Source organism: Scophthalmus maximus, chromosome 9 (genome assembly GCF_022379125.1).
Source record: "Scophthalmus maximus strain ysfricsl-2021 chromosome 9, ASM2237912v1, whole genome shotgun sequence".
NCBI classification, from domain to species: domain Eukaryota; kingdom Metazoa; phylum Chordata; class Actinopteri; order Pleuronectiformes; family Scophthalmidae; genus Scophthalmus; species Scophthalmus maximus.
Window position 1 is genome coordinate 13146121 of NC_061523.1, and position 17175 is coordinate 13163295.

At 46.5% G+C, this 17175-nt stretch overlaps 2 protein-coding genes across 19 annotated transcripts in view; one reads left to right on the top strand and one right to left on the bottom strand.

Annotated features, from left to right (window-relative positions):
- Window positions 1-5019, bottom strand: part of LOC118319180 (fibroblast growth factor 18) — a 209752-nt gene extending 204733 nt beyond the window's left edge. Inside the window, exons 1-2 of the mRNA XM_035649334.2 lie at window positions 4861-5019; window positions 4446-4556 (exon numbers count right to left, since the gene is read on the bottom strand). The gene's annotated coding sequence lies outside the window, so the exon portion shown is untranslated. The remainder of the gene's footprint in view (window positions 1-4445; window positions 4557-4860) is intronic.
- LOC118319165 (protocadherin alpha-C2-like) overlaps window positions 1-17175 on the top strand; it is a 149752-nt gene that overhangs the window by 115892 nt on the left and 16685 nt on the right. The window contains exon 1 of one of the 18 annotated variants that reach the window (XM_047334186.1): window positions 770-3285. The exons of 16 other annotated variants lie outside the window; for them this stretch is intronic. In XM_047334186.1, coding sequence (XP_047190142.1) covers window positions 901-3285 — 2385 coding nt within the window. In that variant the 5' untranslated portion in view covers window positions 770-900. Of the gene's footprint in view, window positions 1-769; window positions 3286-13780; window positions 16436-17175 lie in introns of those variants that run through there. One more of the 18 variants, XM_047334181.1, reaches the window with a different exon arrangement.

Consider the following 17175-nt stretch of genomic DNA (forward strand, 5'->3'; position numbering starts at 1 on the left):
CTACTTTGGGCATAAGCGCTGTCCATGGTACTGAAATCACAGGGGCCTGTTTGAGCTTCTTTGTCTCAATAGTTTACTTGTCATCCACCAGGACCGTACCGAGGAGCACAGGGCAAATCCGGGGGTGGGTATTTGTGTTCCCAAAAACTATATTTATAAAAACATTTATAAATATATAGATATATATTCAATTCCTGTCAATATTTAATTAAGTAAAATCATCATCAAAATAAGTTGACAGCAAAAAGTAAATAGTAAAAAATGACTCAATGTGTAATCTTTCACATAATGTAATTTATTATAGATGGTTATTTAAAGACCACAGTGGATACAGGTATAAAACAAATATTGTGTATGATCCAGCACCTTCTCATAATCAAGTGTATGACTACTCATCTGTGAAAATATTGTAATTGTCCCACTTAGAATATGCAATATTCTCCATTTTTGTTCCACTCTGACATTCGGGTCAACCACTTGTAAACAGTTGTTCGCAGCACGACACAATTGTGAACTTTACAACAACTTTGTTGCTCGTTCCTCTTTAATTGGATCTATATAGTCTACCGACTCTTGCTAGAACACCAAGTGATGGTGTTTGATGCTTTTCAGTTGATGGTTTTGACTTTCTCCTTTCTATTTCCCTGCCTTTGACTCCAACACTACCACAAGATGTCGCTATCGCACCAGAGGGTTGAAATACGTTTTTCTTTTCTTTTTTGCATGTGCGACGCTCCTCCCTATTCGCCAGATAGAGAGGGTTCGTAATTCTTTGTTTGTCGTGGCAGTACAGAATATGCTCACTGCAGTGAATGGGTCTGATGTGGATGTGACATTACTGGGAAACGTTACCACTGGAGTGATATTTTTTTCTCTCGCATTACCTCGTCTAGCAGGACTATGGACAGGATGCAGCGACGGGATATTTTCCGGCATTGGATTTATTTTGTGTTCCATGTGTCTCACATATGGGGTCTCACGACGGCACAGGTTGTGTATTCTGTCGCGGAGGAATCGAGCCCGGGCACCACTGTGGGACATTTGGCGAAGGATTTGCACCTAGATGTGCAGCAACTAGAAACCCGAGGTTTTCAGATTTCCGGACCTAACGCCAGGTATTTCGAAGTAAACGTCAAGACTGGAATACTTCTGGTGAGAGACAGGATAGACCGAGAGGAGCTCTGCTCTCGTAACGTCAAATGTTCTCTGGAAGTGGAAGCCATCGTGAACTCTCCGCTCAATCTCTTTCGCTTTGAGGTGAAGATCGTGGACATGAACGACAACGCGCCGTCTTTCCGGATCCCGGGCATCGCTTTGAACGTGTCCGAGTCGGCATTTCCCGGCGAACGATTCACGCTGCCGAACGCCTTCGACGCGGACGTCGGTGGTTATTCGGTTAAGGGCTACAGGCTGAGCCAAAACGAACACTTCACGCTGGACGTGCAGCATGGCGGAGAGCAGGCCATGGACGCGGAGATGGTGCTGCAGAAAGCGTTAGACCGCGAGAAACAGGCGGTTATCAGACTCACGCTGACGGCTGTCGATGGGGGGAAACCTCCCAAGTCAGGCACGTTGCATGTCACCGTTAATGTGCAAGATGTGAACGACAATGTTCCCGTTTTTGACACGTCGCTGTACAAAGCCACGGTGGCAGAAAACACACCGCGAGGTGCAAACGTTATATCTGTACACGCTCGGGATTTAGACGAGGGTCTGAACGGAGACATAGTGTATTCTTTTATCAACCACGACAACGATCACAATGTGAATACATTTGCTATTAATCCCGTAACTGGGGAGATCACGGTAAACGGGGAGTTGGATCATGAAAAAAGCAACGCAGTAGAAATCCGAGTCCAAGCTAAAGACAAAGGGCAAATTCCGAGAGCATCTCATTGTAAGATACTCGTTGAAATCACGGACGTCAATGACAATCCACCAGAGATATCAGTAACATCTTTAGTCGACGTAGTGCGGGAAGACGCAGCCCCGGACACAATGGTTGGACTTATAACGGTCAGGGACAACGACTCGGACAAAAATGGCGTTGTTCAGGTTAGAATAGTCGATTCAGTGCCGTTTACAATCAAGAATACATACAAAAACCATTACTCTTTGGTCGTGGACGGAAGTCTAGACAGAGAACGAGCTTCCCAATATAATGTAACAATAGCAGCGACTGACGAAGGGGACCCGCCTCTTTCCAGTACAAGTGTCATCACAGTCCACGTCTCTGATGTGAATGACAACGCACCTCGTTTTAAGGAACCTGTGATAAACATTTTCGTCAAAGAGAACAGTCCTGTAGGCGGTGTTATCTATGCCATAACTGCGGATGATCCTGATATGAATGACAATGCAAAGGTAACGTTTTCAGTAATTAATAATAATATCAAAAACAATGTAATAGGGTCAGTTATAAACATCAACTCAGAGACTGGAGATATAGTCAGCCTGCAGGCTTTTAACTATGAGGAGTTAAAAACGTTTCAGTTCAAAGTTCAGGCCACAGACTCTGGTGTTCCTCCGCTCAGCAGCAACGTGACTGTGAACGTGTTCATCCTGGATGAGAATGACAACAGTCCCGCGGTTCTCGCTCCATATTCTGAGCACGGCTCCGTTAACAGTGAGAACATCCCCTATTCTGCTGAAGCGGGATACTTTGTGGCAAAGATCAGGGCTGTGGACGCAGACTCTGGATACAACGCGCTGCTTTCTTATCACCTCTCTGAGCCCAAAGGAAACAACCTCTTCCGGATCGGAACCAGCACCGGGGAGATCAGGACTAAGAGGAGAATGAGTGACAATGACCTGAAAACTCACCCCCTGCTGGTGTTGGTGTCTGACAACGGAGAACCCTCCCTGTCAGCTACTGTGTCTATAGACGTGGTGGTGGTCGAAAGCACAGCTGACATCCAGACTCAGTTCAGACATGTGCCCATAAAGGAGGAGAGCTTCTCTGATCTGAACCTGTATCTGCTGATCGCCATCGTGTCGGTGTCAGTCGTCTTCCTGCTGAGCCTCATCAGTTTAATAGCTGTCAAATGCCACAGGACAGACGGCAGTTTCAGCAGGTACAGCGCCCCAATGATCACCACCCACCCTGACGGGAGCTGGTCTTACTCTAAAGCTACGCAGCAGTATGACGTCTGCTTCAGCTCTGACACGCTCAAGAGTGACGTAGTGGTTTTCCCCGGACCGTTTCCGCCTGTAGATGCGGAACTGATCAGTATTAACGGAGGAGACACTTTTACCAGGACACAGACTTTACCTAGTTCAGAAAAGGTGAGTTGAGTTTCCCACTAAAAGTTACAGGAGTGGCTCTGCAGAGTTGTCAAAGAAAGTGTTTCCTAGCTCTTTGCTTTGGGCATAAGCGCTGTCCATGGTACTGATATGACAGGGGCCTGTTTGAGCTTCTTTGTCTCATTAGTTTGTTTTCTCATCTACCAGAACCGTGTCAGAGAACCCAAGGCAAATCCTGGGTTGGGTACTTGTGTTTCCAAAAACTATAATAAGAAAAAAACAATATATATAGTATATATATATATATATACTCTATGTCAATAATGAGAATGAATAACGACTTTTGTTTTATATTGAGAGCTTCATATCACATCACGGCATAAAAGCACTTGATTATTTAGCTACACAATAGTTGGAACAAACATGAGTGTTTCCAGCAACAGTGCGGAAACACGCTGCCTTACGGCCCAACATCATTGAGCCTTATTATCTGCCAGCTCAGTACTTTGATGCAATGACCTTAAAGCAATACAAAGGGCGTGTTCTGACTCTTCTAGAAACGTTGGAATCATCCTTTTCCACACTATCCATCGGTAAATGTATAGTTTGTGAGCCGTAACGCAGTCAAATAACCACTAAAATGTTGTCAGAAAGCAGGATATTTCGTTAAAGAATGAGAGAAAAGGTTTCAAGAGGATTAGGTAGCCAGCTAACACTACAGTGTTTCCCACATGATCCATGCAGTCTGCGTGGTGGCACCGCGGGTCGACGCGCGTGCGGTTTGGAACAAACGCGCAACAGAACCCGAGTGACGCGGTCCACGGACTAGAGAGTGAAAGAGAAGTTCTTGGCTGCGAGAGAATTGCATTCATTGCCACTTGCGGGTGCGCGCGGACAGCCGCAGCTGACACTATATGCGACTTTGGCTTTTTGCATTGATGGTTGAAACTTTATGGACGATAGCGTGCGAGTAAGCGCGAGACAACATAGCACAACACACAGCTCTTCAACGGCCACAGCCACGGCGCAAAACATCCACTTAGATATCTCTTGTGTTATTACAAGAAGAGTACTTGTTTCATTACGACACTGTGGTAGAACAAACCAGAACATGGCGGGGCCGCTTCATGCTAGACAACCATGGGACAACACTGCGTTTACTTCAGGGCCGCCCCCTGAAGTAGAATGAATGAGTTACTCACAGTTTGTAGACGTCGGAGGAGGTTTGAAGAAGTTGTAGCTCGCTGCTTCTCGGAGTTAAGTTAATGTAGATCCACAGCAGGTTACAGTTGATTCAAATGGCGACCCAGCCGCTGCAAAAAAAGAAAGGGTCCGATATGTGTTACAATGTACGCAATAACTTTTGAAGCCGCCGTTGCCGAGTACAACTCCCTTTGCCTCCAAAACCCGGCGAAACGCGCCACTTCCGGGTTGTGATAACCGCCAAAACGGAGTGTTTTAAGGTGCGCGCAAACATTTCGTTAAACAGGATGTACCCACATTTCCAACAGTTAAAAAAAAGTCCGGTTATACTGCGGGAGTGTTTATGAGACGTTTGAATGTGTCTGGTAACTGAATCATCGTGGACCTACTGTACGTCCTTAAACACAAACTCACCAGTGGAGAGTGTATCTTGTTGACGGTGTGCAGCAGGTGCTACTGTAACTGAAACACAGGCCGGTGTCGGTGATGTGTGGAGGGCTGTCCTGTCCACAAGCCATTCAACATTCAAATCCAAGATCTTCTTCTTCTTCTTCGCTCTCACAGTGGCAGGTTTAATGGCGCTCTCTGCTCAGTGCTGCCGCCCACGGCTTGTGGCCACGAGGGGGAAAACGTCATTCTTTCAAACGAGTTGTATTGTTTGACATGGAAACACAAAAACTATACCGCAGTCCTCCTGAGTAAGTCTTTCTGATTTTGTCATTTTACAGGGCGTCTTACATCGACTCTCCGTCAACGTGAGTAACGTTTGCAGTGTTATAAACCTTGTGGCTTTCATGTGAACGACCTCATGTGGAGTGAAAACAGACACAGCTAGGCTAATGTCGGTGATAAGTGGTGACACGGGTTCTTCTTCGCGTGCTTGGTGAAACCAGTAATATACCAGAGGCTGAAGTTGAATGGTGCAAAGTCATTGCGTTCACTTGCATTGCACTTGGTAGGGAATTATTCACAACAGCTGCATTTCTCGGGTGGGACATTGTTTTGATTCAGTTTAGTTTACTTTGTTAGCCTTCACAGTAAGTCATGTTTTCCCTGTTGCTCTCATAAGTTACACTACTCTATTCAAGATCTGCATTCATAGTTCTGCATTCACCACCTTGCTCACAGATTACCTGCAGTTCTTACTATAAGATCCAAGCATGGGGTGTGTTTGTGTGTGTGTGTGTGTGTGTGTGTTTTGATTATAGCTTGTCTTTGAATTGTTGTTCAGCTATTGGTGTGAAAGGGCCTGCACGTTCACACCATTGGGATTTTGTCTCAATTTAGGTTAGTCAGGTGCAGTTATGGTGGGAGTTATGAGACTTAACCTGACTCCGTGCATCCACAGGTCATACAACAGTCATTTTAACTTGTCACAGTGGGGAAGATAAGTGTTAGTCTGCAAGTGCCTCACCAACCAGTGACACATCCAGCACACTGAAAATGAAGCAGCTGAATTGACTTCATTGGTCACTGATTTTCTTGTGTACTTAATTTTTTTTTTTTTTGCTCTGACATGTTTAAAGTCATTCTTAGAGAATGTTCTATGATAAGGACAACGGTGCAATTTGTCCCACCTCTGCTGCTTCAAAAGGAAAGAAGTGAGGGACGTTTCTCATGAGCACATGCCCACAGTATCTTGACAGGAGGTCAGATTACATGCAGAATAAGGTAGACAACTTGTGTGGGTGGTAATGCAGGCTTGTGTAGGGCCTTTAATTCTCCAAGGGTTTGTATCGTAAGAGTACAAGATCCAATCTGGAATACTTTGTTCTACTCTGGCAATCCACTGTGTTTACTGATAAATCTCTGAAGTCACACGGTTGTCCTTCCTGATTATTAGAGATTTCAGTTTTCTATTCTGCTTGTACTCATCTCTACATTGCACCCAGAGGAATGACTTACAAATCATGTTGTTCTCGACAGCCATTTGGCCTGTACTATAGGCTTATGTTTTTGACACTTATCTTAATATTTTAGCTGTGAGGGACTGCACTTGAGACTCCAGTGTATTGGGTAACATGATTATACTTTTGTAGGGCACTGTGTGATTCTAGTAACAGTTTTGCGCTCAGGAAAGGGTTTATTTGCCAAGTCATCTTTTTCAAAACAAAATAGTAAGGAGGCGGTTGGTGTTTCTTTGGATGTTGCCCTAGATATACACCTTATTTCAACATACATTTAGATGTTTACATAACATACATTCCCTAATTGTTGTGTTGTGCCCAAGGATCTGCTCATTTATTTTCATTTCCTCTTCTTCCTCCCTACATGTCCCAATTTCTGTTGCTCTGCAATAACAAAACATACACGATATTATCCATCTCACGTCGGTTCCCTTTCTCTCTTCCTCCATGCTGACAGACCTCTCTCCTGTTCCCCTCCCCCTCTCCTTCAGCAGCAGCACTCTCTGAGAAGGGGAGCAGCTGAGAAAAATAACAGGGAATTAACATCCTATCTCTGTAGACATGTGTGCATCGCCCTCAGAGCGTCGCAAACACGATCTAATATATGTTCATTAACATCCCTCATGAATGTACAGAGCAGAGGAGACCCTGGCCCCACCGTGCCAAGACGCACACCGTGTAGGATGTGTCAGTGGGTAAATGTAGCTTTAATGTAACGAGCCCGTGGTATTTACATGTTTTATTATGGTTAATATCGCTCATGACTGGTGGGAGGTTGTTCAGATATTCCCGGTGAGGCGCACTGAGCTTTGTGTTGCTGTGTGGATCCATGATGCTCGTGAGTCACTCAGACGATGTGACCTCATTTCCAGGGAGTGGTCCCGAAACAAACAAGCGTGGCCCTGTCTGTCAATGCTCAGTATCGTTTGGTCGGTTCAGTGTGTGAGGAGACCGAACAGGGGCTCTCTGCGCTCTCACACGGACACGACGCGTGTGGGCTGTGTGAGGCTTTGGAAGTGGGTCAACGTGTGATTTATAGATGGCAGCGCGCTGCACACGCCATCTGACCGAACCTGTGTTTCAGTAGCCGCTTATAGCTGCTTAGCTCCCCCCCCTCAATATCGGTCTGCTATGCGCACACGCTCTCCGCACTGTGCTTCCTGAAACAACGCCTGGAGCTCTCGCTCTGCGTAAAAGCGGTCCAGTATGCGTTCTGTGTGCTGCAGCTCTCTGTGAATGTGACTGAGGGGGAGGGGCAGGTAATTTTCCGCTACTCGCTGCTGCAGCAGCAGCAGGGAGCTTCAGGGCCGAGGTATCTGCTCCGCTCGGCTCAGCTCTCCCTCCTGCTCCGCTCCGCTGTGCGGCTGGGCGGGGCCGACAGCACCTAGTGTCAATCACAGCTGAACCGTTTGGGCGGGGCTAAGGGCTATGGTGGATGATGAGGAGGAGGAGAGGCTTTTTTTTTTTTAATTTCATCTGTGCAACCCTCATCAGAACATCGTGTCTCTGTATGGATGTTTTATTTACCTCGGGACATGTGGGTGTTTTTTAGAACCATGATGATGATGATAGTAATGAATAATATGATCATTTAAGGATTCATGAGAAAGCAATAGCTTTGGGGCAACATGGTTTTGAGTTTGTTTCCGATAAAAGCTTTCCGTGCACTGCCTTCCACAGTGCCGCATCATGCAGTAAATTATTCATTACACTACATTATCCTGGTTGAGGCGCACATCTAAGTGGTCCACAGTTCATAGATGGCAGATCCTTTTGAGGGAGTACACAGATGTGTTGAACAGAATGTTGAACTAAATGAATGTCCTTACCTCATCACTTCTCAATGCAGTGATACAGAACAGCAGTATTTTTATACAGAAAATGTATTAATTCATCATCTTTATGTATCTGTCTATCACACCGGTCTAAGGCTACTTCCTGTTTTTCTCCTTCACAAGGGTGTGTCCTTTGTGCTAGTGAGGTAAGCTCTGCTATCTGGGGTTACCATGGAGACTGTTCTGAGCCGTAATGAAATGATGAACTAGTCTGTTTCCAGGGAGCTGCCAGTGTGTACCCGCCCCCACCCAGACACCCACCACAGCATGTGTTAGTATACGCAAGCAGGAAGGACACAGGGTGGACACAATGGGAGGCAGGAGAGATAGACAAAGAGACAAAGAGAAAGACGCAGGTGAAAGATGTACAGCATCCTGAGCCGAAATGCCAAGTCAGATGAAGTAAGTGTGTGCTATTTGAGAATCAGTTCATGAGAGGGTGTTGGAGGAAGTCGCAAATACAGAAGGCACAAATTCAAGCCTTGAGCGTGAGATAGTGAGAAACTGGAGCTTCTGAGGATGAGATGGACAAAAAACACATTAAATACATGTCCTGCAGCTGAGTGAGAACATCACAGGCTTACAATTGGTCACAGATATAAGGAAGAACTTATCAGCAGCCCCCCTCCCCTTCTCCCCATGCACTTCCACCAACTCATTCTGCGTCCGCGCTCCCTCTTAGTGGCATCGGGACACTGTTGCAGTCATTAGATTAGCTTTGTCATGCTTAGAAGCAGGGGTTGCATCCTCTCCCATCGGGCAGGGATACAAAGCCAGGGCATCCTAAGAGGGAAGTATCCAAAGCCTGCCTGCGTTTCCTGATAGCTTTGTGCAGTGCCACAACAAGAATCTGTTTGATTTATGCACAGGCTGAACCAGGACAACCAAGGAGCTGTTTAACCCTTACAGGGTCCCAAAGGGAGGGATTTGTGCTGTTTTTAGTTCTCTCATGCCCTTTATGTTTGAAAGCAAAAGTACACAAGGGATCAGCATGAGCAGACTTACCCAGAAAATTCCTCCTCCACCAGCTTACTGTGTCCACCTGAGGAATGAGATCGTGGTTAGCTTCGGTTCTTTTTTCCAGGGATTTTGAAAGGGAAAGTTTTGGGGCATGTAAAAAAATGAGATGGGGAAAAAAAGGTAGAAGAAACACAGCTTTGTCATAGTGTGAGAAAAAAGAACATACAAAATGATACCAGACACCAGTCTGTTTTCTTGTCTGTATTTTGAGTTTTGTATTTCAGGTTTTTTCTGCTCATATTTTATATTATTACAAAGAGCGATGCTGATAAAGTGATTGTTTATTTCCTTTCATGATGAGGAGTCTAATCGCTTCGGAGTCTAACGCTTAAGTTCAGCTGGCATGTTACCTTTTAAGATGTGTCTGATCTACAATAAAATACATTTATGTTACTTTTTTGACTCTATTTTGAAAAACACAAGTATGTATATATATATATATATATATATATATATATATATATATTTACACATCAGGCAGTGGTACTGAACCTTCTTTGCTCACCACTGAAGGCTACCTTGCAGTCACTCTTTTGTCACTGAGAAAGAAAATGGCCACTGCTGCAGCCTGATGTCTGTGCCCTCATCCTCTCTCTCTCTCTCTTGCTCGCTCATGCACCCTTCTTCTGTCACTGTCTCAAACACACACACACACACACACACTCACACACTCATAGCTGATGGGATTACGTTTTAGTGCTCTGGCTTAATGAGAGTGCCTGTGTGCAGTGAGGGGCAGTGGGGTGATGATCATGTGTCCAACCCTTGTACTACCGATTTATTCCAACAGAGGGACCAATTTCACTGTCTCTTCCACCTCTGCCCCCCCCCCCCCCCCCCCCCCCCCCCCTCATACTCTGTAGGATTAGATTTTGCAGTGCTATTGGCAGTCCCCCTTTAGGCTTAGCTCCTTATATTCAGCAGTTTAGAGACTTATCTTGAATATGCAGTTTTAGTTTTTAGTCATTTTTGCAGGACTGTGTTGTGTTATGTCAGTGCATCTTTTGTTAATACACACATTTCCTGGCACTGCAGACATTGCTGCCCACCCAGACAACCCAGCATGCACACATTTCCTCAGTTTTTCTTGCTCATCTTCCGTAAGAACATCAACAAAAATGTAAATACAGTTCCTGGCTTAATAATTCTAACACTTGCACATATAATGGCACTGAACTAGAGCGTTGTGATATAAGATTTTGAATAGAAAATTTCTGTCCAACACTATTTGTTTAGGGATGTGGATAATATTGTTCCCTCTTGCAATAAATGCTTTCAAGTAATTAACTTTACCTGTTAACACAGTCAGTGAAACCTGTGTGCTCCTGTTGCCTGACGTCAGTGCATCTGTTTATCGAAGCTTCTGGCGGCTGTTTTCCTGCCATTTCAGAATAAGAGGAAACAGGGGCGAAAGATGTTCTGACATTTGCTAGACAAAAATAGTTTGTCCTTAAGTAGCATTTGTGATTTTACGATTGTGTTTCACACTGCCTTTGTGTGTGTGTGTGTGTGTGTGTGTGTGTGTGTGTGTGTGTGTGTGTGTGTGTGTGTGTGTGTGTGTGTGTGTGTGTGTGTGTGTGTGTGTGTGTGTGTGTGTGTGTGTGTGTGTGTGTGTGTGTGTGTGTGTGTCAGCTAGCACACACGCCTACAGGCTCAGATGCCCTTTAGTGAGGGACTGATGTTCGGAGTCGTTCTTCATGATAGCCCGGCCATGCCCAGTTTCACTGAGGCTCTCTCCCGTCTGTCATTTAGAAAAAAAAAAGGGCTGGCAGACTCAGGAAGTAATATGAATGGGGTTTAGATCGTTTTTTGAGTGGCCACTTACAGTATTAATGAGGATGAGTCTTAGTGAAGGGAATTTTATTAATGTGGTGGCCATCTTGCATAATTGATAGAATTGGGGGAGAGGGGGGTGTTAACATTCTTGCTTAAAGAATGGGCAAAAGGGAGAAGCAGCTGGAGCCTCTCGGTGGAGGGTTGAGGCAAGAGACTACTGGAGGAAGTGAGAATATGAAGGGATCGGATGGAGGAATACACGGGGGAAAAAATGTCATGGTTGGGAAAAGGAGAAGGGGGGATTCTGCCAATCTGTTGTTTCTTAAGTAAAGATGCTGGGGGAAAAAAACTCTAATTAACCAATTAGGTCTTTGAAAATCAGTGTTTGTTGATGCACAACAAGCGTCTGTCTGCAGGTGGATTAATGGTGATAACTTCATCTGCAGCACCCTTGAGTGAGAAAGGAAATGAAATCCACAGCTCAGTGGCATGCAATTAACGCTATAAACCAGATGGGTGTATTTGAGACGAGAGAGCTGCGACACATCAGAAACATTACAGGAGGATGTGAGGGGGAGGAAAGGTGGAGAGTGAATGAGATATATAACTGCAAAGGCCAGGTGTAAATCCTGCTCTCTTGTTAGTTGTTGTTCACGAGATAAACGTCGGCCTGTTTTGTGTCGTTGCCAAACGGAGGTTCAGACGTCCCACTGGGAAAATCTGCTAAATGTCACTGCTGGCGTGGAAGACCAAACACAGAGAGCCATCAGAGACCGTTAGCCCCGGCTGAACGAAACTGTCTCATCACAGTGGAATGTATGCAGAGGGACAAATCCGTGCCATGAGATGTAGGGACCATTTCACAGATGCACATGAAGGGAAACATTTTCCTGTTGGACAGTTTCTTTTAAAAATAATACTGAAAGAGACAAACTATAGCACACATTCAGTCTTTTATAGACTTGTTTTGTAATCATCTGTCTTTCTTACAACGGACATGTGGCTTCTTCTCCAATTCCCCATTTCACCACCACCTCCTCCTCCTCCGCCTCCGAGTGTGAAGAGTCGCTCCATCCACCAGCAGCCTCCGAGTGACTCACTGTCTTCTCTCGGTCTCCCGGGACGCCAAGCTTGGTATTCGCCGTGGGCAGGCCGGGCGTGGGTGAGAGTGAGTGAGAGAGCGAGAGTGAGTGAGAGAGCGAGAGAAAAGAAAAGATTGTGTGGGCGATGGACACTCATCTAATCTTGGCCCAGTGGCCAGGGTGAACCGAGAGGGTCTTGCAAGGCCACTTCTTCACAGCACAGCCTGTGTAAAGAGTGGCCACGGATCACATCAACACAGTTGGAATGTGTTCATTCCTGCACCCTGTACAGTTCTCCCAGAGAATAATTTGTTATGTTCTTGGCAGCTCTTATTCAGATGATATTGAACAGTGAATACAGATCTCCCATTTCTCTCTGTCATGTTGACTGAATTAGGGTTAAAGTCTCACCAATTAGCATGCATCCAATTTGAATCTGAATTTAATTGAGGTACACGGGTACCGATGCGAGAGCAAGTACAGGGTGGCACGAGGAGGATGATTCGGGTGTTAATGTCGCCACCTGCTCCACACTGCACATGCGCAGTGTCTCATCGTGTCACATGAAACATCAACGCCAGTCTGGATTGTTGATGTAGTTTTTATCGCTGATGTGTCTTGTAAAATGAGAAGTTATGATGCCAATTGTGGTTACTTGAACATATAAGTGCCTGCACACACTTTATGTGTGTCAGTGTTTTTGGCAGATGTGGAAACATGGTCACATCTGGGGCAACCTTGTGACATCATGTCTCATGTGAGGGTGAACATGTGGCGCAAAAGGGCTCGGTGCAAAGCATCGTCAGCTGCTGGACAAAGTTACAGAATAAAATGTTCCTGTGGTGGTGACACTGACAGATCTTCCTCCCCCACTGGTCCGGTTGTTTGGCTGTAAACAGTCAAAGATAAACTCCCAACACCGCTGCTCATCACCTTGGCCCCTTCCTCTTTTTCCCATTGATTTTGTTGTGTTATGAAACAAAATGTAACAACCCCGTTGCCAACAGGGCTCAGGCACATCACGGTGCACAGTGCACATGCTGAGCACAGAGAGTTCCTTCACTAAATTCGAATGGAGCCATTTCACAGTCTCCCTTTTATTTCTAATATATCGTCTGTGTGTGTCGCCTTCCTGATTTCCGTCTTGAGGCTTGCGGGCTCCTGGGTAGTTGTTGGTTTGCATCAGTGAGGACGTCTAATCTCCAGGCTGGTTCATAAATCAGTTCCCCAGCGCACAATGAAAAGGGCGGTGGCGCTGACAAAAAAAAAAAAAAAGAGGGAACACGATTGTGTGGAATTCATTTCGCCGATGTCACTGTGCAGGTGGCACTGGTCGCTGCCTGTGAGGTGCTCATATGTATATATAGATGGTAAATCACCAGGATTTTTGTCTTTCGGGAGTTTTGTCTTTATTCGATTGTGCGCGATCGTTTTATCGGAGGTGCTGAAATGCAGCCAGCATCGTTCGAGCGAGTGGCTCCCCCTCCCATTCTGCCCACAGACACCATCACCACACAGCAGAGAGAGAGGGGGGGAGATGGAGAGAGCCAATAGGCAGCATCAGTGAAAGGAGTCCGCGTTGCCAGGAGGATAGAGAAATTTGAAAACATCACATAGGCGGACAAAGGGAAACATGGTTGCACGGGGGAAAAATCCCTTTAAACGGGTCGCAGGGAGGATGCGGTGGTCGTCCTGCACATAGTCGGAGGTATGCACGGACCATTCCCTCGTTTTTAATGAGGCGGGTGCGGACGCACAGTGAGCTGAGAAGGCGGAAAGATTTCTCCAAACCGTCTGCGAATCCTGCCTGCCTGCGATGGCTGTGACGGCGCGATGCTGTTGCAGTGCAAAGGAGAATGTGCCTTTTTCCTTATATTTGGTTCTGGTTGTACTCAGTGGCCTTACAAACGCACAAATTCGATACTCCATCCCCGAGGAGCTGGAGAACGGCGCACTGGTCGGCGACGTTGTCCGGGATTTGGGTCTGGACCAGAGGAAACTTTCCGCCCGACGCATCAGAATCACGTCGGACAGTGGACGGCGGTATTTCACCATTCATCACAAAACCGGGAAGCTGGTGGTGAGTGACCGCATCGACCGAGAGACAGTTTGCGAATTTAGTGGCACCTGTTCTCAGAACCTGGAGGTGGTTCTGGAGAACCCACTCGAGGTGCACAACGTGGAGGTGGAGATTCTGGACGTTAACGACAACGCGCCACAGTTCCCTCGCGACGAGTATCAGCTTGAGGTGTCGGAGTCCGCTCACACTGGGTCGCGGTTCCACATCGAGGGGGCTCAGGATGCAGATGACGGCTCGAACTCCGTGAAGCAGTACAGACTCAGCCCAAACGACCACCTCGCTCTGGACTCCATCAAGCCCTTTTCCAACGATAAGCACATCGAGCTCGTTCTCAAAAAGCCCTTTGACCGCGAACACACTCCCTCCCATCAGCTGATCCTCACAGCCATGGATGGGGGCACCCCGCAGAGAACTGGCACGGCCAAAATCAATGTGCGCATCCTTGATGCCAATGACAACGTGCCTGCGTTTGACAGCTCCGTGTACAAAGTGAAAGTGTCTGAAAACTCTCCAAAGGGCGCACTGGTGATCAAGCTGAATGCAACAGACCCTGATGAGGGCTCCAATGGGGACGTTTTCTACTCCTTCAGCAGTTACACGCCTGAGAGAGTCAGACAGATGTTTTCCATGGAGACAGACACAGGAGAAATTCGAGTGAAAAACAATATAGACTACGAGGAGACAAACACGTATGAAATGTACATACAGGCAATGGACAAAGGGCCATCTCCGGTGGCAGTGCACTGCAAAGTAGTTGTAGAAGTTTTGGACGTCAATGACAATATTCCTGAGATTGTACTGTCTTCTCTTTCCAGCCCTGTGCGTGAAGACGCACGGGCTGACACGGTCGTGGCGTTGATAAGTGTGAATGACCGTGACTCTGGACTAAACAAACAAGTAACCCTGGAGATCATGCCCCATTTGCCTTTTAAGATCAAGTCCTTCCGGAACCACTATACCATTGTGACATCCGCCTTTTTGGACCGGGAAAGCATCTCATCCTACAATGTCACCGTCAACGCTGTGGACGGAGGCAGCCCGGCCCTGTCATCTCAGATGAGCTTTAAGGTGGACGTGGCAGATGTGAATGATAACCCACCTCGTTTTGAGCAGACCTCGTATACTGTTTATATTACAGAGAACAATGCTCCCGGTGCACCTATGTGTGTTGTTAAGGCCACAGACACTGATGCTGCAGAAAATGCACGCATCACCTATACTGTCCTCAATGACAATAACCACGGTATCCCTGTAGCCAGCTATGTCAGCATCAAACCTGATACAGGCGAGGCCTATGCCCTGCGAGCCTTTGACTTTGAGAAGCTGAGAGAGTTTCATTTTCAGGTCAAAGCCCAGGACAACGGAGTGCCTCCCCTCAGCCGCGTAGCAACAGTGTATGTTTACATTATGGACCATAATGACCATATGCCCAAGATAGTCTACCCGCCCACCAATGGGAGCCGGACCACAGAGATGTTGATGAAAAACGCTGAAGCAGGAGTGTTGGTTAGCAAGGTTACAGCATGGGATGGTGATGCAGGGCAGAATGCTTGGCTGCTCTATTCGCTGGAGCAGACCAACACTGACCTTGACCTGTTCAAGGTGCACGAGTACACAGGTGAGATCCGCACCACGAGGCGTGTCATTGAGGACAACTCCACTTCCTTCGTTCTGACAGTGTTGGTCCGCGATAATGGTCTGCCGCCACTCTCCTCCACTGCCACCATCCACGTGCATGTGATGGAGATGCCCCCAAAGTTGGCCCCCGACCCCAAGCGCATCATAAGGCCCAACAGCCCCTTGATGTTTTCCAATGTCACCCTCTACCTCATCATTGCCCTGAGTGCCACGACCTTCGTGTTCCTGGTCACCGTCTTTGTGCTGGCAATTGTGCGTTGCCATGCGTACTGCACCCAGCCTGGCTCCTGCTCCCCGTGTTGCGTATCTAAGAAGAGTGTTCCAGAGGGGGGCGCCTCAGCAGGTGGTGGTGCTGGTGGAGGAAGAACTGCAGGTGGCGGAGGAGGCGGGCAGCCAAACAACAATGTGGACCTGCGCCGCGACCTCAAAGTGGAACCGCATTATATTGAAGTGCGGGGAAATGGGTCTTTGACCAAAACATACTGTTACAAGACATGCCTGACCGCTACGTCAGGAAGTGACACTTTTATGTTCTACAACACAGGAAGGCCTCATAGTGGCACCTGGGGCTCAGGCTACGTCACCAGCCACAGCGGACAGAGCCAGTTATTTGTACGGCGTCTCAGTATGCCAGACGCAACTGCCATTCAGGTCTGTCTGGTGTGATCTCTGTGTTTGTTATTTCAGATTGCCTCACAAAACAGTAAATGACACAAAAAGCACGAGCCATTAAATGGCTATGGTTCAGGCTTTGCTCTCGGGCAGCGCTCATGCAGTAGGATTGCAGTTGACATTTATGGCTCTGGAGCATTTTCCTGGTGCTTTTTTTTAGATATATTAGATTTTTAGTACAAAGTGGCATATAAAGATTTATTGGGTATTTCTATCACATGCCTCCAAGATGTCTTTAAAAAAAAGAAAAAAAAAGTTCCAAGAAAGCGGTACCGACATATTTTTTACGTATAAAATTTCATTAATACCTTTAGTCTTTACATTTTTCTTCAGGTCTGTGTCTAATAATTATAAATATAGTATGGGTAGCCTCTGAAGGTTGTGCATTTCGTGAGTGGGCACACTTTGCTTTGCTGGATGTGGTTGATAGTGTGTGTCGTGTGTGTTCTCCGCTTGTCAAAGACCATGCATTTGGTAACTGAGGGTATGTAAACGGCATACATTTTGTGCAAAGTATCAAAAAACTTTTTTTTTTAAGAAACGCCTCTCTGCCTCTGGTCCCTCTTAAGTATTCTCTTTGCAAACTAGACAGACGAGTGTATTTCAGTAGCTTATTCATCTATGACCCCACACAGCCAGTGTTATTTGTCTGTGTGGACTTTGTGCCACAGTTTACAAGTCCAGTAGGTCCAGAGGGCATTCAGTGTACATCTCTACAG